A 26,545-nucleotide genomic window follows, 5' to 3' on the forward strand; every position below is an offset into this window, starting at 1 on the left:
TTTTGCGAACGTACGGGTGGATCCCAGTTCTGGCAGTCCGTGATCCAGCTTCTGCCCGTACTACGCATCGGCACATCCATCTCGGTTGGCTCCGGGGCCTCGACCTTGTTCTGGTTCGACCGCTGGCTTGGGGACTCCCCCCTGGCTGCGCGATTCCCAGAACTATTTGCCATTGCGGCTGACCCTCGGGTCTCTGTCGAGACGGCCCTTATTGACTTAGGGCGTCTCGCCTTCCGGCGCCCCTTTGGCCCCCTCGAGGTGGCCGCCTGGGACTCCCTCCTCAAAGACATCGCACTTATGCCGATTAACGTCGAGGAGGACCGGGATGTTCTTTCCTGGCGCCTCGAGCCCTCTGGCCGTTTCTCCACGAAGTCCCTGTACGGCGCCATTGCTCCCTCGACGGCCCCGGAACCATTTAGCCTGATCTGGGACATCCGACTTCCGCTGAAAATCAGGATCTTCCTGTGGCAATGGATCCATGGACGCCTCCCCTCTGGGCTTGAAGTCCTCAAGCGTAATGGCCCGGGTAATGGGATGTGCCCATCTGTGGCACGATTGAGGATGCTAACCACATCTTTTTCTCGTGCCACTCGGCCCAGTTCCTTTGGGCCTGCTTCCGCGAAACGGTTGGCGGACAGTGGTGTAATACCAACTTCCCCGACCTGCTTGCCGAGCTCAACACTTCCCCTACTCGCTACCGCCATATTAGATGGTTGTGCGTTGGGGTTCTCGCCTGGACGCTTTGGAACATTCGCAATAAGCTTGTTATTCAGAAGGTGCCTCTCCGACGTGCGACTGACGCAATCTTCAAATTGTGTGGCTACCTGCAGCTTTGGCGGCCGCTTAGCCGCCCCCAGGACCGGGACGTCATCACCACCCTCCTCTCTGATCTCCGCTCGATGGCGCTCCGCGTGGCTCCCCCGCTGCCGCCTCCTCCTGAGCCTGACTAGACCGCCTGGCGGCTGTATGGCGTGTGTGTTTTGGGTTTAGGGCTTGTTGTGCTGTGCCCTCAGCATTGACCCTTTCTTGTACCTTTTGTTCCTGTGGACTTTCGTGTGTGTGTGCGCGTGGTTTTGTGTTGGACCTTGTTGGATGGTTGTGGTGCGGTTGGCTTTATAATATAAAGCGGGGCGAAAGCCTTTTTCGGTAACATAATTACAGTGCATATGATCAGTGACAGTATCCACACTCCATACGGCGTACCCAGAATATGTCAGCCGGTGAGAGGTAGAGAGACGACGACCGGAAGGCTGCTACAGACCACAGGGCGTCCTCCTCACTGGGATCCAGCCAGGGAAGACGGAGACACGTACGTGGACAGCAACTCGTAGCGGCAGCCATTGATCGGGTCCCACATCGAGTATCCGAACGACAAGGTGAGGTCTTTATTCTCGAATGCCGGTGGCGCATGTTCTAGTTCTGGGCAGGGCTACCCGCTGTAGCGCTCGCTGAACACTAGACAGACTGCTGGCAGTGCCTGGTGGTCATCTACTGGTCAGTTTGGAGGATGGTGCCCTTATTTTCTCCGCGTGCGCATGTGTATACCACTACCGGAATAACTGGCTATGCCGACGCCTTTTGTAGTTAACGGTCATGGACACCCGCATGTCGTCCAGTTCAACAGACTTTGCAAGACGGCGACGTCCAGGCCGCCACGTCTAGCCCGATTTGTCCCATGAGACATGCTAGCCCGCCAGAAGAGCATCATTCGGCCGATTGGCCGATTGGCTTCATCTAATAAGCGAGGAAAAAACCTGTTTCGAGATTGCCGAGTGTGTCATCACCAACATATATAGTCATATAACACTCATTAATTTAGTCGTCCTGATTCTAACAATTTCCTGGTGGATCAATCAAGCTCTATCACTTGTCACAAAATTAATATACTATATTATTTCATGGTCTTTGCGTTTTTCCAAAACAATAACGAAAATCTAGGTTATGTAGGTTATGCAGTTCAAAAGTACCCAGGCTATTTAAATTGAAAACTATAATAAGTTCATAAAGATCGTTTGTGTTTGAATTACATAGCCTTACAGGGTCGACTATGCAAATCAAGTACGTAGTACAAAGCTTTTAATATTTACTGATTAAAAAAAAAGCTTTTCATACTTACACTCCTCGTAAGATAGAAAAGATAACTGAACAATTGGGCCGACCTCGCTTCTCGTTCCCCTCCGTTTCTTCTCCGACTCTGCTTCAGCGCTCAAGGCGTCCTCCTCCACCCACGCGCCGCCGCCTCGTCCAGCGACTACTCCCCTCCTCGCCCAAATCCTAAACCTTAGAGCCGCGACCTCCTCGACACCATCACGACTAGATTACGACTGCTTTGGATGAGATTTCTCTGCTTCCCCTGATCCATCGTGCTTGGATCGTTCTACTGTTCAACTTGGTTCTGGAATAATCGGCAACGCTGAAAAGATGGCTTCTGGGGGAGTCACTCCTAAGATTAGGAGGTGCAATGGGCGCCCTGGATTCTCCAAGGTAAGAATATAATCATGCCCCTTTCTTCTTTCCGATATCAATCGGTTGTTCATAATTTGTTGTCCAACTCCCGTACAAGATTTATCCTATGTAGAATTTCTTAGGAACACACAAAGATACAAACCATTCTGTTTGAATAGATGAACATAGACATTCAGTAACTAATTAAATAGATCCATAATTTCGCAGGAACCAGAGGAGGGAGATAGACTCAGCATGCTGACGGATGACATTTTACTGTCCATCATGGGGAGAGTCGATCTAAGCACAGCTGCAAGGACGAGTGCGTTGTCTACACGGTGGAGGCGCCTTCCTTGGTTGCTGCCCGAGCTCAACGTTGATGCCAAAAATTTCCTGCCAATTCAACACCCTAACGGCATCGAAGGGAACGATATGGAGGAAGCTATGGCATCTCTAACCGAGGCAACAAGGAGCTTCTTGGTTAACCGGCAAGGAGAAATGTCCTTTATCGAAAAAAAACCGGCAAGGAGAATCCAGGATCTCAACTCTGCACCTTAAGATCTATCTGATCAACAATTTCTTGTGCAAAGTTGGCCCACTAGTAGGCGACGCAATCGAGAGTGGTTTGGTGAAAGATTTGGGTCTCTCCATTCTTGGTAAGACAGATCTTTCGCACTGTACTAAGGAGGATATGCTACACCGAGCCCAAGCAATAGATGGTTTTTTCAGTGCCTACCCAAGTGTGCTCAGTTGCCTCAAAAGACTTTATCTACACAGTGTAGGCTTTGACAACTTGGACATGCACCATGTCGTGTTTGACTGCTGCAAGCAACTGAAGCATCTAACCCTTGATAATTGTGATACTATTGCCAGCTCTCTGTTTAAGACTGATGCACCCAATTCAAAACTCCGTTTTCTAGAAATCATCTGTTGTGGTTTTGAGAGACTTGAATTGGTCTGCCTTCCGAAACTGGAGACGCTCGAATGTGAGACTTGGACATCGGTGCATGCCCCTTTGGCCTTTGGTTTCGTCCCATCTCTTGGAGAACTAGGACTCTTAGATGGTGCACAACATTGCCAACATGAATTTAAATTAAGTGAGCTTCTACATGGAACCACAAGCATACACACTCTCACATTGGATTTCCAAGGAGAAAATGTAAGCTGCAGTTTATTGCCATCAAGTATTCACATTCCTTTCCCTTTTTGCATTCATTGTGTTGTCACAACTTTGAGAGTTACATCATGTATGCGTTTATGAATGGTGATGAATCAACATTCTTATTTATTTTCAATTTATTTATTCTCTGGTCAGATTTGGATGCAACATGAAATGAAGCAACTCATCCCCGCATTCAGTAAGCTAAGGAAGCTGTGTCTGTGCGTGGTATCTTTGTTGAATTCGACCTTTTATGGACGGCAACATTTCTTTTGGCGGCACAATGCATGGAAATATTACATATCGAGGTGATGTCTCAACATTTAGGGCTTATTGTAGTTCTTCATATATTTTGGAGCAAAGATGTTTAAAACTTACATATGTATTGAATTGGTCGCACAAACACAGGTATGGGAACATATATGTGATGACAAGTCGAGACAGTTGTATGCCGAAAGAAGGACTCCTCCGTGGGAGATGCACTTTGATGGCTCCAAGAACTGGCATTTGAAAGAGCTAGAATTCACTGGCTTTAGATCACTAGAACAACAATTTAAGTTTATAAGGCTCGTGCTGGAGCGAGCTCCGAATTTGCAGACGATAATTCTGAAAGGAGATGAGCGATGTGAGTACTACGATGCTCTTGATACACCACATACTTCGAAATTTCCGAAGAAGAAGGATGAGCAAGAACTGGCGGTTAGACGAATTCGAGGTGACTTTTTCTCGCCACGAATAATTTTCAACGAATAAGGAGTTGTAAGAAACTAGTCAGAGAGGGCATATCTCAGTCGATATAATATTTGATATTTATAACTATTAAGAAGCATTACGTGGCTGGAACCATTTGGAAAGTTGCTAAAGCAAAGCCCTCAAGCTCCTCGTTGTGAAAATGAATTTTCGTTTATTGGACAGATGCAACTAAACTGCTTCATGCGAAATGTAATGCACTAGACTAGACCCAACATTATGTGTGTGCCATATTTTGGGTGCTTTTATACGCTAGTTCTTGAATCCTGGATCTCAACTCTGCACCTTTAAGATGCATCTGATGATCAACACCTTGTGCGGAGATGAAGTCGGTCAGTAGAGAATGGTTCGGTGAAAGAGGAGGTTCTGCACCACGAGATCACAAGAGGAGGTTCTGAAACAGGCCTTGTACTACCCACAACCAAACCATTTTGTTTCTCGTGGAGTCGGTTCTGCACCTTTAACATTTTGTTTCTCGGGAATGATTTTGTTTTGCTAGATAAAACAAAACAAAATGCAGAACCGACTCCACGAGAAACACTGCTACTACTCTGTTCCAGTAGCCCAACTTCCTCCATTTGATCTACCCTAGATTCGCGGTTGTTTTCATAGAAAAAAAGAAGGAAGATTTTACTGCTCCTTAACGCAGCATCAAAGCAATGCATTCTGCACCCGACTCAACAACAACAAAAAAGAGTTCAGCCGTCAAGTGAACAAAAGAGACTGGAACGACTGGATGAGACTTGCTTGCCCTGCAACTCTAGTATCTTGTGCCGCCCTACTCTGTAAATGGGCAAGGAAGGGTTGCATTCAGAGTTGAATGAAATTTCTCCAACATTGTTTCCATTTTTTAATAACCAATTGAGTACATTTCTTCCTAATCCGCGACCATCAGGCGGTCACCAAAATTCCAGATTATCTGACATATATTTGTCAGGCGCATCCACGTACAGCAGCAAGATTTCAATCATAGTACACACCGTAGCACGGCACTGCTACAAAAGAGTAAAAACCAGTAAATCTCACTGAACCGTGAACCCACTCTACTGACTACTCTGCATTTCTAAGACCAGCGCTGTTGTCTTGCGTAGAAGCATCATCAAACTCATCATCCTCCGACAGAGCAGTCAGCTCAGAGAAGACGTGGTGAGAATCCGCAGCTACAGGGGCGTGCTCATCGTCACAGAAGAATGGCCTGGAAGGCACATGCAGGCCTTCAACGCCACCTTCGAGCATCTCTATGGCCTCGCTCATCGTCGGCCGATCGTGAGACTTCATCTGGATGCAGCATAGCCCAACGAGACAAAGCTTCCTCTCCAACTCGTGCATCTCATCTGCCGCGGATATCTCACCCACTTCTTGTTGCCTTGTTAGCCTGTAGTACACCCAGGACGGGTAGTACGCCTGGCTTGAGTTTGATGCATTCGGGTCAGCATTCCGGCGTCCTCCTGCCATTTCCAGTAGCAGCATTCCGAAGCTGTAAACATCAGATTTGCTTGATACCACACCAAAGCTCCGAGATACCATCTCAGGAGCTATGTACCCAATGGTTCCCCGCATAGCACTCAACGGCACAAAGCTGTCATCCCTTGGGTACAGTTTGGCCAGGCCGAAATCAGCAACTTTGGGAACCAAATTGGTATCGAGAGGAATGTTGTGCGGCTTGATGTCGAAGTGCAAAATCTGCATGTCGCACCCCTGATGCAGGTAGTTGATACCCCTCGCAATCCCCAAAGCAATCTCATTGAGCTTGTCCCAAGAGAAGCTCCTCTCCGACGAAAAGATGTATTTGTCAAGAGAACCATTAGGCATGTACTCATAGATTAGGGCCCTTCTCATTTCCTCCGAGCAGAACCCCATGAGATGGACCACGTTGACATGGTGGATCCTGCCAATGGTGGAGACCTCACTTATAAAATCTTCTCCGTTGCAATTGGAGCTACCTGCTAGCATCTTAACAGCAACATGGATATCTCCTGGGAGAAGAACACCTTTGTAGACTGAGCCATAGCCCCCTTGGCCCAATTTATCTCTGAAATGCCTTGTCACTGCGGTGATGTCAGTGTAGCTGTACCTGATTGGGCCCACCATTTGTTGCATCCACAAGAACTTCTCGACTGCATCAATTGTTATCCTTGTTCTCCAGTACTTGTAGGCAAGGAAAGTCAATACCACCAGTGGCGGCAGCATGAACCTGCATAGTACTGCATAAGCAAATTTATGCAGTCTTTAGTAATAAGCTTTCATGATCAACAAACTGCAAATTTCCCATTTTGGGATGATAGAACAGACAGATAAATAAAGGGACTAATAGTTAATCAATAATAAATGGCTGTGAAGTACCAGCAGTTATTGCAATCCACTGGGCAATCCACATGGGAATTGCTGCATATGCATATTTTCCAGGTATACGAGGAAACAAACGAGTTAGCAAAAGATCCAAAATCTTTTCCCACGTATACCTTCTAGACTTCAGTGCACTGATTAATTCGCTGCAAGACCATGCCAAGGTTCAGAAAGGAAATTCATTAATTATGTAACAATTAGATGATGTAGACCAAGTGTGTGAGCGTGTGTTGGTGCGTGAGAGAAACAGAACAAGCAAGATTTCCAATACTCACCCAATACTGAGCAACGGCAAGGGTCCAAAGCTTGTTCCAAGATCTTGCGGAAAACTAACTGCAAATCCGTTTCTCATGGATTCCACGACATCTCCATAATTTGCATAATATGGCAATCTCTCGCCTTCCAAAATAGTCATAGCCAGGTATCCACAGGAAGGCTTGAGGGCGAAAATGTCAGTGGGATCACCAATCAGCACATAAACAAAAGAGGAGCTCGTGCTGCGGCAAGCAACCGGTAAGTAGGGACTATTGTTCCTGACCTCCTGCGAGCAATTCACGAAGGTAGCAAACATAACTGAGCGAGGGGCCAGTTCATACATGTACTCCGAGACTTCTAACCTTTCAAGGCCAAAGAGGTAAGGCTGCGGGTTCCGGCGAGGAATAGGGCAGCTGCTGCTCAAGTCCAATTTGGCATCGACAACCAAGAAGGAAGAATTGGCATAATTTATCTCAGTCACAAAGTATGTCCAGCTGTTGATCGTAATGGTAGCCCTGGTATCGGTGCAAGCCAGCTCGTACAATGTAACTCCGCACTCGCCTGGATCACCTCTCCGGCGGAAAGGGTGCCGGACGTCTTGCAGATGGCCGCAAGAAAAAGGAGGACAAGCATGACAGACGCCCCTGGATATCAGCTACAAGAACTGCAAGCACACAAAAGAATGTTATGGCCTTCAAGGTAGCAGAACCACGAGCCTCACCAGGAGTTGCCATGTTCGCTCTTGTTCTGCCTTCTTTTCAAGTCCACTCTTGTAATGCTACGATTCTTTCGTCCTTATGAAAGAAAAAGAAACAAGTGGATAACAGGTGGCAGTCACTTTCCAAAGACATATCAAGGGCACAGTTAGTATGCTGTTGCTAACCCAGACGTGTATTCTTTCTCCAAGCCACAAAGGTCAGGAGAAAGCCAGTAAACAGTTTCCGTTGACACCCCAAATTTTTTTTGTGCTGTCATCTCATAAGGTGCTACTGAAATGGCATATGAATTAAACTTGACAATCTTTACACAAGATGAACATATTCTGCCACAATATTCTAATCCTATCAAGGAAAAACACGACAAATTCTGCTTCGAAGAACGGCCAATTCAAATTGTGCCGAACATGGATTTGTGTTTTTCGGGGGATGATAGATTTATCTTTTGAAAATGTCCACATCTGCCTGCTGTGCGGCCACATGAACATTACAGCTTGGAAATATTCTCACATAGCAACTATTCCTCGCCCAATTAGTTATTTATTTCCACAACCCCTCCGGCAGATAAGATGGGACGGGACTGGACTCGAGCAAGTCTACAATCACAGTCAGACAGCTATAACACGGCAGGAGGCTGCATTGAAAATTGGTATTCTCCGCAGCTTCACGTTCATGTCCATCTCCGCAGCTTCACCTTCATGTCCTTCTCCGTTACAGCAAACCAAGATGAGTAAGTCCAAGTTGTATTCAATTTGAATTTGGAATTTGGTGCCACGATAGATGCATCTTCTGTCCATACCCAGAGTGTGACCACTTGAACATGACAGCTTAGAAATATTTCCACATAGCGACTTCTCCTCACCCAATTGCTTGTTTATTTCCAAACTTGCCCCTCGCTGATGATTGGACTGCAGCAAGTCTACAATCACACTCAGACCACTATAACACGGCAGGAGGCTGCCTTCACAACCATAATTAACCTTGGGCACAAGGCTGCCAGCTCAACACGAGTAGCTCTGTTAATTTCAGCAACAACCGCCGATCATTTACATCTTACATTGTAAAGAGATCATTTTTTTACTCATACAAAGAGTTGTATTGTCTTGCTATTTCCCTGCCTTCACCTTTACCTTTCCATCTCCGGTTCAGTAGAGATGACTAAATTTCTTTCCATAGCCATCGTCATAGCTTTTCTTCTCAGCCATGGAATCGACATGGCCACAGCTTCAACAGTTTGGGGTGACCAAGATTTCTTCAAACAGTGCCCATGGTCCCGGTGCAGCAAAAATGGACCTGAGATCCGGTTTCCGCTCCAACTTGAATCCAGCAATTCATCATGTGGAGCAACATGCGTGAAGATAGAATGCTCTGGCCAAGACACTGTCCTACTTCACCCATTTCTTGGCCCATTCAATGTCACTGCCATAGATTATAGCCGTGCCACACTTAGCATCGCCCCGCTTGTGCAAGCGTGCCATAAAGTTCAGAAGTTGATCTCGCAAAGTGTACCAGCCAACTCCAGCCATCAGTGTAGTCTCTACGGTGAACCAGGAAAGCTTTTAGGCTGTTCAAGGGAGATCCCGCCAATTCACAATTTTATGGCTAGCCCATTCTCCTGCCTTAGCAACGCAACCCACTTCTCATATTTGGTGAATGCTAAACAACCCGTGTATGTTCTTCCATTGAACTGCAGAGTCATCTCAGATGTTGTCATTCCGATATTAGGTAGCCCAGAGCTTTGGCAGCTGGAAGAAGAGGCCCAGAGATTTTATGAGATGAAAGTCTGCTGGTATACAGGGTCATCATCCGTTGCCTTCAACTGCACACAGTGCGAACAAGATGGGCGACCCTGCGCATTCAGCTCACAAAGGAATCAAACATTTTGTGTGCCTCATCCTCACGGTATCGTTTCTAACAGAACAAAACCTATTTTATGTCTTAACATAGTTTAATACTTTAAATGCTCTCAGGAATCTGCAGTTTTTATAATTCAGTTATTTACTTCTGCTTGAATCTTGTAACTTCCAGGAGATTCTCTGCTATCATATTTTTCTGAATCAATACAGCATAGTGCAACAGAATCACACAAATTAGACTAACTACTCCCTCCGTTCGGAATTACTTGTCTCGAAAATGGATGTATCTAGAACTAAAATACATCTAGATACATCCATTTCTGCGACAAGTAATTCCGAACGGAGGGAGTACCTATAAAGGGAATAATGGCATGTTTCCCCTAGCAACATGCAGTTATATGTTTACAAGTTTCAGAATTGTGCGAAGTCCTAACACTCCAATGGATATGCATAGGGCCCAACTTAATTGCTAAGAAAAAAAACCCAAAACCGTAGCAATGTAAAATTATGCATGTTCAAGATGTCCTATAGTTTCATCAGATGATGCGGGCCGGTATGACAGACCGGTGACCATGAGGTGAGAAATAGATGCTTTTGTAACCTTTATATACACTACCTTACCCTAATCAATCTCCAGTAATGACTCCTGTTAGTCACCAGAGATAGCACCATGAAAAAAAAATGCTTCTCATGTTATATTTTCCAACAGGAATATGGCTTCTGATGATATCAGATGAATGTAAAGACCATTTATCTTTTACATATATACTAACATTAATAGGATGTTCCTAGAAACCAAACTTTATCCTATCCCACTGGCCATGTAACAATGTTGGTCTTACGTACTTCCTCCTACTCATACAGATATTCTGCCTTCATTTCAAAACAAAGTTATTTTGCCTTTTATGTACTACTAAAACCATCAATGAGATCTTATTGTCCTCTTTCATATTTGCAGGTTCACATGTCAAAATCATTGCAGGTACTACTTCAATTCAAATTTTCCTTCTGCTACACTTTTTTTTGGAACAAAAAAATGTATCTGCTACAGATAAATTATTTAGCTATTCTCTTATCCCCATTAAATCTGTAAGCTACGGCTTTCTATCATAAGACAATGTGCTGACTACCTGTACATTGTATTTATGCAGCTACATCATCAGGGGTTGCCTTTGTTGTTCTTGTGTTGACGGTGGCTACCGCACTCTATCTTTCACTGAAGACGAGATATAACAGAGAGATACATTTGAAGGTTGAAATGTTTCTCAATACACATGGAAAATCAAAAGCCACAAGGTACACTTTCTCTGAAGTTAAGAAGATGGCGAGACGGTTCAAGGTTAACTTAGGACGTGGTGGATATGGAAGTGTATACAAAGGCAAGCTACCAAATGGAGTTCCTGTAGCTGTCAAGATGCTAGAGAACTCTATAGGAGAGGGACAGGAATTCATCAATGAAGTTGCAACTATTGGACTAATCCACCATACAAATATTGTCCGCCTCCTGGGATTTTGCTATGAAGGAACAAGACGGGCTCTTATTTATGAATTCATGCCAAACGAGTCATTGGAGAAATACATATTCTCTCGTGACTCTAATATTTTTCAGACTCTCCTAGTACCTGAAAAAATGCTAGACATTGCTTTGGGCATTGCACGAGGAATGGAATATCTACATCAAGGATGCAACCAGCGCATCCTCCACTTTGACATCAAGCCTCACAACATCTTGCTGGACTACAACTTCAATCTGAAGATTTCAGATTTTGGCCTAGCAAAGCTGTGTGCCAGGGACCAAAGCATCGTTACATTAACTGCAGCAAGAGGCACAATGGTCTATATTGCACCGGAGCTATATTCCCGGAACTTTGGGGGCATATCTCACAAGTCAGACGTATACAGTTTCGGCATGCTGGTGTTGGAGATGGTGAGTGGTAGGAGGAACTCAGACCCAAGGACCGAGAGGCAGAACGAGGTATACCTCCCGGAATGCATCTATGAGGAAGTTATCGCTGGCCAGGACTTGGCGCTTACAGGGGACACGGCAGAAGAAGAGAAAGAAAAGGTTAGAAAACTAGCCACAGTGGCACTGTGGTGCATCCAGTGGAACCCAAAGAACCGTCCCTCGATGACAAAGGTGGTAAACATGTTGACAGGGAGGTTCCAGAATCTACAGATGCCCCCAAGGCCTTATGTCCCATCCGAAAATCATGCTATGCCTTAAAACACATGGAGAACAACATCACCATGATTTTAGTCGACATATTGATTGGTGTTGGATAGCACAAACATGCACCTTATTTCTATCTTTCTACTCTAGCACATGATGTACCAATAATCAGTTGTGAACATGTCATAGTCGAAACATATATGATTCACATTGAACTTATTTCAGTAGTTTGGTTGATTGTCACTGTGCATGTATGCCATAGTTCTATCCTGACAGCTGAGATACAAAAAAAATCTGTCGATTACCTTATATTCTGTAGTTTCAGTGATACGGGAATCCCCCACATCCAATTTTTCTGCAGTACAATCATCCCCAGGAAGATGAAGGCATGACCTCGTCACTCCGGAATCTACAAAACCAAAATTCTACCGATATAAGAAAATGATTAGGCTGCACATGCTTTGCCTCCCAGAATACACACCTTCCGTCCCTACAGTTTTTGGATCTGTAAATAAGCGACACTGCAGTTTTCTAGACCCGTACCAAACTAAGACACTATCTTGGTCTGTAAACGTGGGATTTATCGCCACCTATAATAGTACACAAATTATCAGAGACTTGCCTTAGTTGTGCCCGGGCTGGCATTTCACCGAACACATGAAGGGCGCACCGCACAGGCAGAGCCGGACGATTCCCCTCGACCTCGTGCGTCGGCCGGACGCAGGGCCCCGCACGGCCTACACCGGCGGTGCCGAGCGCCGACCCGGAGGAGCGCTTGGTGCCGGAGACGGCAGCGAACGCCTGTGCTGAGAGAGACGGAGAGAGCTCTCCGTCTGTCGGCTCTGTTGCTGCGAGAGCGAGACGGAGTTAGGCGTACTTTAGGAACTAGTAGAGACCCCGCGCATTGCGGCAGGAATATGCATAAACAACTATAATGCGCACCAAAAATCTTGAGGGAAAGTAAAAATATTTAGGTTAGGGATCACAACATTATTAGTATCTCAAATGCATGTCATGTTAACCGATTTTGTATGCTTCGGGAGTACAGAACATAATACTTTTCAATTTTAGCGAGCGAAAAGTTGTAACAGGCCCCGGGAGTCCCTGACACCCCTTTATCCTACCTGTTGAGGCCCGCTGAGAGTCGTGGAGTTAATTGCACGTTGGTACCACACTTACGCACCTACTCACGAATCAGTACCACTACTCGTGCATGTCGCAGTTCAGTACCAACTCAGGGCCTAAGTGGTGCATAATGGGCTAAGGAGCGTATAAGCGCGTATTGACCGCGTATCCGACAGGTCAGGCCCACATGTCAGGTGACACGCTGGCCGAATCGGCGCGTGGACGGGTCGCTGATTCGGACGAGTCCGACCTAACGGGCTAGGTCGAACCGAGCCGCCGGTTCGAACCCTAACTCTCGTTCCCCTCTCCCTCTCCTCCCCGTGCTCCTCTGTGTCAATGGCGATGGCGAATCCGGGCGGCGGCGGTGTAGGCGGCGGATCGAGCAGCGGTGGCGGTGTGGTCGGGTACGGAGATCTTCCTGGCCTCGGGGCCGATACGCACCCAGGATTGGCCGAGGGCGACGGCGACAGTTCGTCGTACTACTCGAGCGGCGAGGAAGAAATGGAGCCCCGCTGACCATGGAGCAGCGCCTGCGGATGGCAGAGATCTGGGTCGCCAACCCTTTCACGAGCCATCACTGGACCCATGGATGTGGTGGGGTGTTGTAAGTCCTCCTCCCTCTCCTCTGTTCTTTCTTCCAATTTGGGGGCTAGGGTTAGTGTTAATGAAAATGTCCAAATTTGCTGGCACTTGTAGTGTGGAGGAGGCTATCTGGGATGTTAGGATTCACTTTGATGCCCTACATAATTTGGATAGAAAGACATGCAGTTCTGATGTCACTTTTCTCAATCTGTATGCACTGTTGCATACACAAGGATTTACATTCTCTGATGAATTATATCACATGGAGAACACATGCATAGGAAAGCAGAGAGAGCATGGCCTAGACTTGATTGACACAAACATTAAATTGCAGCAAATTAAGAAGCAACATGAGCATACTTTAGTTTTGAATCTGTTAGTTAGAGCAACAGCCACTGACAGTGCTGCAATTCAGAGAAATGCTGAACTACAGACCATTCTTTATGCACCACCTGTTGTGTATGATCTCAGTGAGCCAGCTGTGCTTGCTGTTGATGACCAAGGGGTTGTTTTTAATAGTCAGGGCAGTAGTAGTACCAATGTTGAAGCTAGTGGTTTTTGCACACAAGAGAGCAAATATCTAGGTAAACAAAAGCTGAAATCTGTGATGGAGGATGAAGTTTTGTTGGAGGAGGGATATTACAGTAGTGATAATTCAGAAGGGGCATATGACAGTGACAACTACTTGGAGAAGTACAGGATTTCTCAAGACACAAAGATAATAGATGGAAATAGACAAGCAGATGAGGAACAACTAGCAGATGATCAAGATGAATATTCAGATGATGAGTCAGAAGAGGAGGAACAACTGCATTATGAGGGTGACACTGAGGTTGAGGATCTGTTTGAGAGGGAGGAGGAAGAGAGTGGGGATGAAGAGAGGGAGGAGAGCTTGAATGTGGAGTTAGCTCAACAGTTGCAGGTAGAACCTCCAAAGAAGAGACAGAAGCTGCCAATTAGGAGGTGCCCCACCACTAGAACACATTCTAGTGTTTTAAAGGAGGTGAAGAAAGATTTCATTCCTTCATCAAATGAAGAAGAAACTGGTTGGCTGATGGAGTGAAGATGATGGGCATGAGCCACTGCAATTTGTCCTAAAGAAAAGCAAGAAGAGTAGGGCACAGAAAAGAAAACCTAGGATATGGTTCAATGAAAAAATGGAGCACCCACACCAGCAATTATGTAAGTACATGTGCTTCACAAATCAGCAGCAATTCAGAGATGCTCTGTTGAGCTTGCACATTTCACAGGCAAGAGATTTCAGATATCATAGAAACTCTGACCAAAGGATCATTGCATGTTGCAGAAATGAGCACTGTCAGTTCCACATTGTTGCTGCTGTGATCAAAGGTGAAAAGACTTTTGCTATAAAAAAATGAACCTGGAGCACACTTGCCCTAGCACTACAGTCTTCCAGGGTTAGTGCAAAGTGGCTTGCAAAGACATATGAGTCATTGTTCAGGTCTGATCCAACCACTAGCATACAAACTATGATTGATGCCTGCAATGAGAAGTATGGTGTTGAGGTTCCTAAGCACATGGCCTATAGGGCCAAAACCTTAGTTGTGGAAGCTGTCTTAGGACAGTACAAGAAGCAGTATCCCAGGTTAAGGGACTATGCAGCAACCATCATGCAGACAAACCCTGGAAGTAGGGTTGTAGTTACAACTCTAGTTCCTAAAGCAACAAAAAAAATACCACATCCAGGGCCAAGGTTTCATGCAATGTTTTTCTGCTTAAATAGAGCAAGGGAGGGATTTCTCAATGGATGCAGACCTTTCATTGGTTAGTTAGTTGTTTCTTTGCTTTAGTTTCATTGTTATGTACATGATTACACCTTTGTTGTAGTTTCTTTGCTATGTACTGACTTAATTGGTTCTTTTTTTTGCAAAACAGGTGTTGATGGATGCTTTATTAAGCTGACCACTGGTGCACATATCCTTGCTGCCACTGGCAGAGATGGCAATAACAACATTTATCCAATTGCATTTGCCATTGTTGGTCAGGAGGATACAGCAAATTGGTGCTGGTTTCTGCACCAACTCAAGATATGTCTAGGAGGAGAAGTTGGCCAATTTGGTCCTTATACTATCATGTCAGATAGACAGAAGGTAAGTACTTAGTTTGCTGTGTGATTTCAGTAGCTTAGGTTTGTTTTTTTTTCAACTATATCTGTAGTCAGTAGCTTAGTTTGCTGTTGTAATTTCAACAGGGGCTACTCAATGCAGTGAATAGAGCATTTCCAAACTGCCACCAGAGATATTGTCTTAGACACTTATATGCAAATTTCCAGAATGCTGGTTTTAGGGGGGAAGATCTAAAGAAATGCATGGATAATGCCAGTTATGCTTACAATGAATATAAGTTTAATATTGCTATGAATGATTTGAGAAATGAGTGTGAGGATGCTTGGATCTGGCTTAATGCAATTCCTAAGAAAACATGGGCAAGGCATGCTTTTGACACTAACTGCAAGACAGATTTGGTTGTTAACAACCTATCTGAGGTGTTCAACAAGTATATCCTTGATTTTAGGAAAAAGCCTATTAGGACTATGGTTGATGGTATTAAGGACAAGCAAATGGTGAGGTGGCATGAGAAGAGAGAGAGAGAGGAAAGGCAGCTTTCTGGGAGATCACACCACACTATGCTGAGAAGCTAGAGCTGAAAAAGGAGAGGGCTAGATACTGTAAACCCATTCAAGCTGGTGTTAATTTATGGCAAGTGACCAGTGGGAAGCAAACACACCCTGTGAACTTGGATAATCATACATGTGGTTGCAGAAAATGGGACCTCAGTGGCCTACCATGCAATTTCAGCAATTAACAAGGCCAAGAGGTTTCCAGAGGACTTTGTTTGTAAATTCTTCAGAAAACCATTTTATGTGGCAGCATATGAACATATGATCTTTCCTGTTCCTGGTGAACATGACTGGATAAGGACACCTGGACCAGACATAGAGCCACCAGAATTTCATGTTAGGAGAGGAAGAAAGCAAGAGAAGAGGATCAAGGGTAAGTTTGAAGTGCCAAAGCCAAAGGACAACAGTAGAATGGCCACAATAACATGCTCTAACTGTGGTCTCCAAGGCCATAGATACACCAACTGCCTGAAACAATTGAAACCAGATTTGGCTATAAAGAAAAACAAGCATGTGGTAATACCAAATCTCACTTCTTTTGTATTAGTTGACTAGTGCATTTGTTAATATTTTAATGTTGTCTACTAATACCAATCTCACTTCTTTTTGCAAGACCAAGAGGTCACAGCAACAACCTACACCTGCAAGATCACAGCCCCCACCTGCAAGATCATAGCAGCAGCCTCCACCTGCAAGATCCTAGCCTGCACCAAGATCACAACCTCCACCTGCAAGGACTGGTGCAAGATCTGGAGCAAGGTCTGGTGCAAGGACTGGAGCAAGGTCTGGTGCAAGATCTGGAGCAAGGTCTGGTGCAAGTTCACAGCCATCAACTAGTGGTGCAAGGCCATTCACTGCCCCAAGATATGCAACTCCTTCTACATCTTCTTCCCCAAGAAGTCACACTGGTTGGATGACCTGGTTTTCTCCTAGTGGTAACAGATGAGTGTAATGAGTTGTTGTTTCTCAAAACTATGGTACTGATCAATGTTTTGTGTCCTGAACCATGGCTGGATGCTTAGGTTTGATTGTACTGAACCAACAAGTCAAACTGGTTGGATGATTATGTTTGAGTGTACTGAATTGCTATCAACTATCTTAGTGTTATGGGCAATGTTATGCTATCAATTTGGTGATTACTGTTATTGGCAATGTTAAGGTTTGATTATGAGATTTGATGATTAGTGTTATTGGCAATGTTAAGGTTTGATAATGATTTGATGATTAGTTTTGTTGGCCTTGTCAATGTTTGATGATGAGATTTGATGACTAGCCTAAATGCCTAACCACTTTGGTTTAGGGGGTTCTCGACGTCGACGGAGCCTAAATGCCTAACCACTTTGGTTTAGGGGGTTCTCGACGTCGACGGAGCCTAAATGCCTAACCACTTTGGTTTAGGGGGTTCTCGACGTCGACGGAGCCTAAATGCCTAACCACTTTGGTTTAGGGGGTTCTCGACGTCGACGGAGCCTAAATGCCTAACCACTTTGGTTTAGGGGGTTCTCGACGTCGACGGACCCTAAATGCCTAACCACTTTGGTTTAGGGGGTTCTCGACGTCGATGGAGCCCAAATGCCTAACCACTTTGGTTTAGGGGGTTCTCGACGTCGACGGACCATAAATGCCTAACCACTTTGGTTTAGGGGGTTCTCGACGTCGACGGACCCTAAATGCCTAACCACTTTGGTTTAGGGGGTTCTCGACGTCTATGGAGCCACAACACCATAGAGTTCAAGCAACTTTGGTTTAGGGGGTTCATAAAAGAGTTCAAGCAACTAAGACAAGCAGCAACTAAGAGTTAACATACTGGTTCACAACAAACTAGTTCACAACAACAACATATTGATTAACATAGTGGTTCACAGCAACTAAGAGTTAACATAGTGGTTCACAACAACTTAAAGCAACAACATAGTGGTTCACCACAACACCATAGTGGTTCACAACAACTTAAAGCAACAACATAGTGGTTCACAACAACTACACATCCATAGTACATAGCTTAGTTCACAACAACACCATACTTCACAAAAGGTCAGCAAAGCCAGCATTCTTCTTCTTCATGTTGATCTGGATCTTGCTCTTGCTCTTCCTCTACATCTTCATTCTGACAAGATGTCCAGGATCCCCTTCAATTTCTGCTTGTTCTTCTCCTCTGACTTCAACAGTTCAGCAATCTGAATCTTTAGCTGATCCCTCCTTGCTGTGAGCTTGTCATGCCCCTTCTTGAGATCACCCATGTGAAGGAGCAGCTGGGTGTTCTCCTGGGTGAGCTTTTCCTCAGATTTTTTGAGTTCATCAACGTGGAATTGCAGGTTCCTGGTGGATGTACTAAGCACTTCCTTCTCTTTTAGACGATTAAACTTCAGGTTCCTGATGCAAGTGCCTTGAGATTGTGTCAGGTTCATCAGTACTTTATACTTCTCCTGCAGCTTGAAGATCTCTGCATCTTTCTTCCCCATCTCTGTCTTCATGTCAGATACAACTGAATCAGAAACATGCACGTTCTGCATCTTAGCCTGCAAATAGCTGAAATCTACCATCCTATCCTCTTGAGCATTGAACAGTTGGTGCACATCTTCAACCAATTTGTCATAGTTGGCCTCTAGATTATTATTTTCTTCAGTCAAATGGTGAATAGTGAGTGAACTCTCCAGGTTATCCTTCCTCCTATCACTCTTGCTGTCATGATACATTTCCCATAGCTTCAACAAGGCATTCTGCAATGTAGGAGGCCACTCTGGGTCAACCCAGAGAACAATACCACAGTTGTCATCTTCCTGCAATATAAACAACCATAGCATGTGCAAAATCAATCTCCTAGGCAAATTATTTAAGCAATAAACTTTGAGCATCTTTAAACAATGTAGGACCCTAAATGACTAGCCACTGAATTAAAAAATGAACTTTAAGCATCTTTGAGAAACAACTTTAATAATATAGCCAACTAAAGAATGAACCTCTGACACTAAACACTAACTGAATTTTGAGCTTCTGACATTGAATCTCTCTGACCTTAAACAATCAAATAATTTGCAAAGTGAGTACTCTTGTGAGCTAAACAATGATTATCTGCACTGCAAACTAAGTTGTTGACCAATTATAAAATTACTGGCCAAATTAAATATACATGGCAAGCATCAACACATTTTCTAATCCACTGATTAGCATCAGTAGTACTAAATGGCTACAAAATGACCCTCACAACTACCCATTAAACAATACAATTCCAGGTTGGTGGTGGTGTGGCCAGGTAGGCCAAACACAACTACAAAATGACCATCACAACTACAAAATGACCATCACAGCTATGGTACAAGAGTACTCATTAAAAATGTGCATCAGCACATGGCTAGATTAAAGAACATGAATTCTATGCTCTGGACTGAATAATTCTATGCACATGGCTAGATTAAACAATACAATTAACACAGAGTTTGGACAGAATCTTACACTCATAGGACAGACTAAGAACCTCCTGCCCGTGTTAAATGCTTCGAGTGCTACACGCCTCTTGTTAGAATTATTGGGATTTAAACCATCTGTTATATCCAATAATTTCTAGGAAAATCCCATAGGCCCATGTGGCACGTTCATGCATGACAAGAAAGAAGTTAAAATATTTGCGCTAGTGGAAAATGAAACCGAATGGTAGTGAATGATGACATTCATCTCCTCATTGATGGCATCAATATTTTGGTTTTGGATTCATTTCTTCATTAGTACATTGGTTTCTTCATACCGTGCGTACTAGCATATTTTGTCATGCAAGAACTTGAAACGATTTGCCTACTAATGGGAGACGAAACTGACCACTTAATAGGATTTTTAGTGCGTCTGTTTCTCCTCTCCTTAATGAGAATTAGTGTGTCCATTTCAGTTTCATCTCGTTGCTCCTATAAGAGGTCGCTCCTCTTTCCAACGAGACACAACTCTTCGCATTGTTCCAGAGCATTGCACCGTCTACCTCTTTCCCATCTCGCTTCCTGGCGTGCACCAGAGAGTGAGACAGCAGGCCTCCGAAACCCCGCCTCTTGTGATCCGGTACGGGAGAGGGGCGATCAGGTTTTTGGGGAGCGTCCTTAGGCGACTGCTGGAGTCTTGTTCATCGTGGCTGCAAACGGCGACATCACTAACGACGAGTTCCCCAACGACGACTTCTTCCCCGACGTCAAGGACCTCTTCAGCGACATGATGATCGGGTCTGCACCTTCTGCTACTGCGCCGTATGCCATCTTATCCTCACTGTTAGGGCTAGCATTTGGTTTATTGCTAATAGCAATTGACATGGATATGATGCATTTTGCTTATGATTTTGATTGTATGACTAGTCTCAACGAATTGTTGCTAGTTTCTAGTTTCATCAATATATTGCTATTCACGTTTTATCCATTATTTTTCTGGATTAAACTAAACGGGAAAATGCCTAATTATTCAACAATCCAAAAACCTGATATGTGTAGGCAATTTTCTCCTATTGCTTTTGCCGCAACTCTCAAGCCCGCACCATTTGAGGGCGTGAACTATAAGAGGTGGCGTGCGAGGGCAGTTCTTTGGCTTACCACCATGAACTGTTTTCACGCCTCTAAAGGCAAGCCAGAGGGAGAGCTGACTACTGAGCAGGAGCAAGCTTTCCAGGCTACAGACACCCTCTTTAGAGGTGCTGTCTTGAGTGTTCTTGGCGACAAGATTGTTGATCCATTCATGACCATCATGGTCGGTAAAGATATGTGGGATGCACTCGAAGCCAAGTTTGGAGTCGCGGACGCAGGAAGTGAGTTGTATATCATGGAACAGTACCATGACTACAAGATGACTGATGACCGCTCCGTTGTTGAGCAGGCTCATGAGATTCAGTCGCTCACTAAAGAACTTGAGCATCTCAATTGTGTGTTACCGGACAAATTCATTGCCGAAGGCATCATTGCCAAGCTTCCTCCTTCATGGAGGAATTTTGCTACCTCTCTGAAGCATAAGAGGCAAGAGTTTACTGTTGTCAATCTAATTGGCACTCTTGATGTAGAAGAGAAGGCGAGGGAAAAAGACACACGTGCTCGTTTACATGAGGGGAATTCCAGTGCCAATTTGGTACAAAAGAGAAATTTCCAAACCCACAAACCCAAGAACAAAAACTATGCGGGCAAAGGAAAATTTGATGGCAAGTACAAAGCCCCACAACCTTTCAACTTCAAGAAGAAGAAGGATACTTATAAGAAGAAAGTAAAGTGCCATGTATGTGGCAGTGAAGAACATTGGGCTTCATCCTGCAAGGACCGCTGGGACATGCGTCAGAATGAGAACAATAGCAAGACCGCTAATGTTGTTATTGGCGATGTTGACATTAAAGATGTCGGGTATGGTAAATTTCCTATCATCCTTTCAGTATGTCATTCTCCAGATTGGTGGATTGACACCGGTGCCAATGTACATGTGTGTTCTGACATAAACATGTTTTCTTCTTATCAGGTCGCAAGAACTACACCCGTGCTGATGGGAAACGGGACACATGCTTCTGTTCATGGTGTTGGTACGGTCGATCTGACGTTTACTTCGGGAAAGATCGTGCGACTGAAGAACGTGCAGCATGTCCCTGCTATAAATAAAAATCTTGTCAGCAGTTCTTGTTTGTGTCGAGATGGTTATAAATTGGTATTTGAGTCCAATAAGGTTGTAGTATCTAAGTGTGGACAATTTGTTGAGAAGGGCTATGAGAGCGGAGGCTTGTTCCGCTTATCTTTGTCAGACTTTTGCACTAAACTTATTAATCATGTTTGCAGTGAAATCGAATCAAATGTTTGGCATTCACGACTTTGTCATATTAACTTTGGCGTCATGACGCGGCTAGCAAATTTGAGTTTAATCCCAACATTTACAATTGTCAAAGGTTCTAAGTGCCAAATTTGTGTGCAAGCAAAGCAACCTCGCAAGTCTCATGCGACTGTTGAGGCAAGGAATTTGGCACCACTTGAACTCATACATTCAGATCTTTGTGAGATGAATGGTGTGTTGACAAAAGGTGGAAAAAGATATTTCATGAGTCTAATCGATGACTCTACTAGATATTGCATGATATATTTGTTGAAAACAAAAGATGAGGCTTTGCACTACTTTAAAATCTACAAAGCCGAAGCAGAGAATCAACTCGAACGAAAGATCAAAAGGCTTAGGTCGGATCGCGGTGGAGAGTATTTTTCCAATGAGCTCATTTATTTTGTGAGGAACATGGTATAATACATGAGAGGACGCCTCCCTACTCTCCCCAGTCAAACGTGGTTGCCGAACGAAAGAACTGAACTCTAACTGATTTGGTTAACGCCATGTTAGATACAGCGGGACTTTCCAGGGAATGGTGGGGGGAGGCTTTGATGACTGCAAGTCATGTCCTAAATAGAGTTCCTACAAAGAATAAAGAGATTACCCCATTTGAAGAATGGGAAAGGAAAAGGCTTAAACTTTCCTACTTACGAACTTGGGGTTGTTTGGCGAAAGTCAATGTACCAATTACCAAGAAGCGTAAGCTTGGGCCAAAAACAGTTGATTGCGTTTTCCTGGGTTATGCTTTCCATAGCATTGGCTATAGATTTCTAGTGGTGAAATCTGAGGTACTTGACATGAATGTTGGTACCATCATGGAGTCGAATGATGCGACTTTCTTTGAGGATATTTTTCCTATGAAGGATATGCCTAGCTCATCTAGTTAGAGGTCACAGACAACTCCTGGACCTACTGTTCCATTGGAACATTCCGAGAAGAAACACACAGATATTCCTGAGGAGGATGACAATGAAGCTCCTAGAAGGAGCAAGAGACAAAGGACCACAAAGTCATTTGGTGAAGATTTCATTGTGTACCTCGTGAATGATACTCCCACTTCTATTTCAGAAGCTTATGCATCTTATGATGCTGATTACTGGAAAGAAGCTGTGCGTAGTGAGATGGATTCTATCATGGCTAATGGGACATGGGAGATCACTGATCGTCCTTATGGGTGTAAACCTGTAGGGTGTAAGTGGGTGTTTAAGAAAAAGCTTAGGCCCGATGGTACAATTGAAAAGTACAAGGCACGACTTGTTGCCAAGGGCTATACCCAAAAAGAAGGTGAAAATTTCTTTGATACTTATGCGCCTGTGGCCAGATTGACCACCATTCGAGTACTACTCTCATTGTCCGCCTCACACAATCTTCTCGTTCATCAAATGGACGTTAAGACAGCTTTCCTAAATTGAGAGTTGGAGGAGGAAATTTACATGGAACAACCTGATGGTTTTGTAGTAGATGGTCAGGAAGGAAAAGTGTGTAAATTGTTGAAATCTTTGTATGGTTTGAGACAAGCACCTAAGCAGTGGCACGAGAAGTTCGAAAGAACTTTGACATCTACGGGGTTTGTTGCAAACGAAGCCGACAAGTGTGTGTACTATCGCCATGGTGGGGGCGAAGGAGTTATATTATGTTTGTATGTTGATGTCATACTTATATTTGGAACAAATCTCAAGGTCATTCAGGAAGTGAAAGATTTTCTGAATCAAAACTTTGAGATGAAAGACCTTGGAGTAGCTGATGTTATCTTGAACATCAAGCTTTTAAGAGGTTGTGATGGTGGGATCACTCTCTTGCAGTCTCACTATGTGGAGAAGATTCTGGATCGCTTTGGATATTCAGATCGCAAACCTTCTCCGACACCTTATGATCCGAGTGTTTTAATTCGGAAGAACGAGGGAGAAACAAAGGATCAATTGAGATATTCTCAAATCATTGGCTCGCTTATGTATTTAGCTAGTGCTACGAGGCCTGACATCTCGTTTTCTGTGAGTAAACTAAGCCGGTTTGTTTCAAAGCCGGGAGATGTTCATTGGCATGCACTTGAGAGAATAATGCGCTATCTGAAAGGTACTGCGAGTTATGGGCTTCACTATACCGGGTATCCAAGAGTACTTGAAGGTTATAGTGATGCAAATTGGATATCTGATGCTGATGAGCTTAAAGCGACAAGTGGTTACGTGTTTACACTTGGTGGTGCTGCTGTTTCTTGGAAGTCTTGCAAGCAGACCATCTTAACAAGGTCAACAATGGAAGCAGAACTCACAGCATTAGACACGGCAACAGTTGAAACAGAATGGCTTCGAGAACTTTTGATGGACTTGCCGGTGGTTGAAAAACCAATACCAGCTATTCTAATGAACTGTGATAATCAAACAGTGATCATCAAGGTAAACAGTTCTAAGGATAATAAGAAGTCATCAAGACACGTGGAAGGAGACTGAAATCTGTCAGGTTCATGAGAAACTCCGGAGTTATAGCGTTGGACTATATAAACACATCGAAGAATCTGGCAGATCCCTTCACAAAGGGTTTATCACGAAATGTGATAGACAATGCATCGAAGGAGATGGGATTGAGACCCACTACATAAGTTGTTCATGGTGGTAACCCATTCTTTGTGATCGGAGATCCCGTGAATTAGAATTGGCGAGACAAACTATTGGATAACTGAGAGGAGAATATTTATTTGACAAAAATCCACTCCGTTATGATGCAATTCTCTCCTAATCTGTATGGTAGGCTGATATTTATCTTAATGTGTTTTGAATGGCTTGGGTAGGCAAAGATGTTGTCCTACAGAACATCTAGAAAGAACACACCTATATGAGTTAGACTGTTAAACGTCGCGGTCTGTGAGAGTTGGGTGTTCTCTAATAAACTCATGAAGAGGCCCCGGAGTATGACGCATATGCTCCTACCCGCGGGAAAGTTTTCAGCGGTCTAGTATCGGTCAAGGCTTTTACGTGAAACTTGTTTGCACAAAACTTGCAGTTCAAGGCGTAGTCCACTGTTCAAGTTGTGAACGAGTGTAGCATGGAGTTCTAGGTGGAAGTTCAACTTAACAGTCTCCACCGAAACACCGGTATATAAACAATGTTTTGGAACCATAGGCAAACTTGATGTGCCTCTGGGATCTGGTGGGGGATTGTTAGAATTATTGGGATTTAAACCATCTGTTATATCCAATAATTTCTAGGAAAATCCCATAGGCCATGCATGACAAGAAAGAAGTTAAAATATTTGCGCTAGTGGAAAATGAAACCGAATGGTGGTGAATGATGACATTCATCTCCTCATTGATGGCATCAATATTTTGGTTTTGGTTTCATTTCTTCATTAGTACATTGGTTTCTTCATACCGTGCGTACTAGCATATTTTGTCATGCAAGAACTTGAAACGATTTGCCTACTAATGGGAGACGAAACTGACCACTTAATAGGAGTTTTAGTGCGTCTATTTCTCCTCTCCTTAATGAGAATTAGTGCGTCCATTTCAGTTTCATCTCGTTGCTCCTATAAGAGGTCGCTCCTCTTTCCAACGAGACACAACTCTTCGCATTGTTCCAGAGCATTGCACCGTCTACCTCTTTCCCATCTCGCTTCCTGGCGTGCACCGGATAGTGAGACAGCAGGCCTCCGAAACCCCGCCTCTTATGATCCGGTACGGGAGAGGGGCGATCAGGTTTTTGGGGAGCGTCCTTACGCGACTGCTGGAGTCTTGTTCATCGTGGCTGCAAACGGCGATATCACTGACGATGAGTTCCCCAACGACGACTTCTTCCCCAACGTCAAGGACCTCTTCAGCGACATGACGATCGGGACATCTGCACCTTCTGCTACTGCACCGTATGCCATCTTATCCTCACTGTTAGGACTAGCATTTGGTTTATTACTAATAGCAATTGACATGGATATGATGCATTTTGCTTATGATTTTGATTGTATGACTAGTCTCAACGAATTGTTGCTAGTTTCTAGTTTCATCAATATATTGCTATTCATGTTTTATCCATTATTTTTCTGGATTAAACTAAACGGGAAAATGCCTAATTATTCAACACCTCTCAGCCGCCACGCCATGCTGATGGCAAAGAACTCTGGGTGCTGTCTCAATGCCACTGTAGTCTTGGTCTTCAATGCTAGCAGGGATCTACATGAACAAAAGGAAAACAAAATCTCCAAATCAAATCAAATCCCCCCAAATCCCAAATCTGATAACCCAACCCTAACCCTAGCTCTACAACTCACCCGGTAATGCATGGCTTCGTCGTCGGAGAGGTTCATGTATTGCACGCGTGAGTACTGGCTGCTCTCGTCCTCCATGGCGCGACGGCGAGCCAGTTGAGGTGGTGGCGGCGGCAGGCGGCAGGCGGCGGCGAATCGGAGAGAGGAGGGAGAGCGAGAGTGAGAGTGAGGTCGAGCGAGAGTGAGGCGAGTCCGACCGAGCCCATGTAACCGACCGTGCCCATGGAGTATAACCGACCGCACCGGCCTCGTCCTAGTCAGCGCACCGGACACGCGCCGATTGGCCACCGTGTCACCTGACAGGTGGGCCCGGTCTGTCAGATACATGGTCAATACTCACTTATACGGCTGTCAGTCCGTTATGCACCACTTAGGCCCTGAGTTGGTACTGAACTGTGACATGCACGAGTAGTGATATTGATTCATGAGTAGGTG

General features: G+C 44.5%; 2 protein-coding genes, 1 long non-coding RNA gene and 1 pseudogene across 3 annotated transcripts; 2 read left to right on the top strand and 2 right to left on the bottom strand.

Moving 5' to 3' along the window:
- Window positions 1–5,170: 5,170 nt before the first annotated feature.
- LOC109752990 (rust resistance kinase Lr10-like) lies at window positions 5,171–7,970 on the bottom strand (annotated as a pseudogene).
- Window positions 7,971–8,280: 310 nt separating this feature from the next.
- LOC109752991 (rust resistance kinase Lr10) lies at window positions 8,281–11,916 on the top strand. Its single transcript, XM_020311919.3, has 3 exons — window positions 8,281–9,573; window positions 10,486–10,509; window positions 10,679–11,916. The coding sequence occupies exons 1-3, from the start codon at window positions 8,826–8,828 to the stop codon at window positions 11,749–11,751; spliced, it is 1,845 nt and encodes a 614-aa protein (XP_020167508.1). The 5' UTR covers window positions 8,281–8,825; the 3' UTR covers window positions 11,752–11,916.
- LOC141022202 (uncharacterized) lies at window positions 9,252–12,705 on the bottom strand. The gene is made up of 3 exons (XR_012183440.1): window positions 12,320–12,705; window positions 12,003–12,106; window positions 9,252–9,520 (listed from the first exon to the last, which is right to left on the bottom strand). It is a non-coding gene; the product is annotated as an uncharacterized lncRNA (long non-coding RNA).
- A 7,762-nt stretch (window positions 12,706–20,467) lies between these two features.
- LOC141023170 (uncharacterized) lies at window positions 20,468–21,536 on the top strand. The gene is made up of 2 exons (XM_073499507.1): window positions 20,468–21,399; window positions 21,512–21,536. Exons 1-2 carry the CDS (start codon window positions 20,468–20,470, stop codon window positions 21,534–21,536), a joined length of 957 nt encoding a protein of 318 aa, XP_073355608.1.
- Window positions 21,537–26,545: the final 5,009 nt, after the last annotated feature.

This window comes from Aegilops tauschii, chromosome 5 (genome assembly GCF_002575655.3).
Source record: "Aegilops tauschii subsp. strangulata cultivar AL8/78 chromosome 5, Aet v6.0, whole genome shotgun sequence".
Taxonomy (NCBI): Eukaryota; Viridiplantae; Streptophyta; class Magnoliopsida; order Poales; family Poaceae; genus Aegilops; species Aegilops tauschii.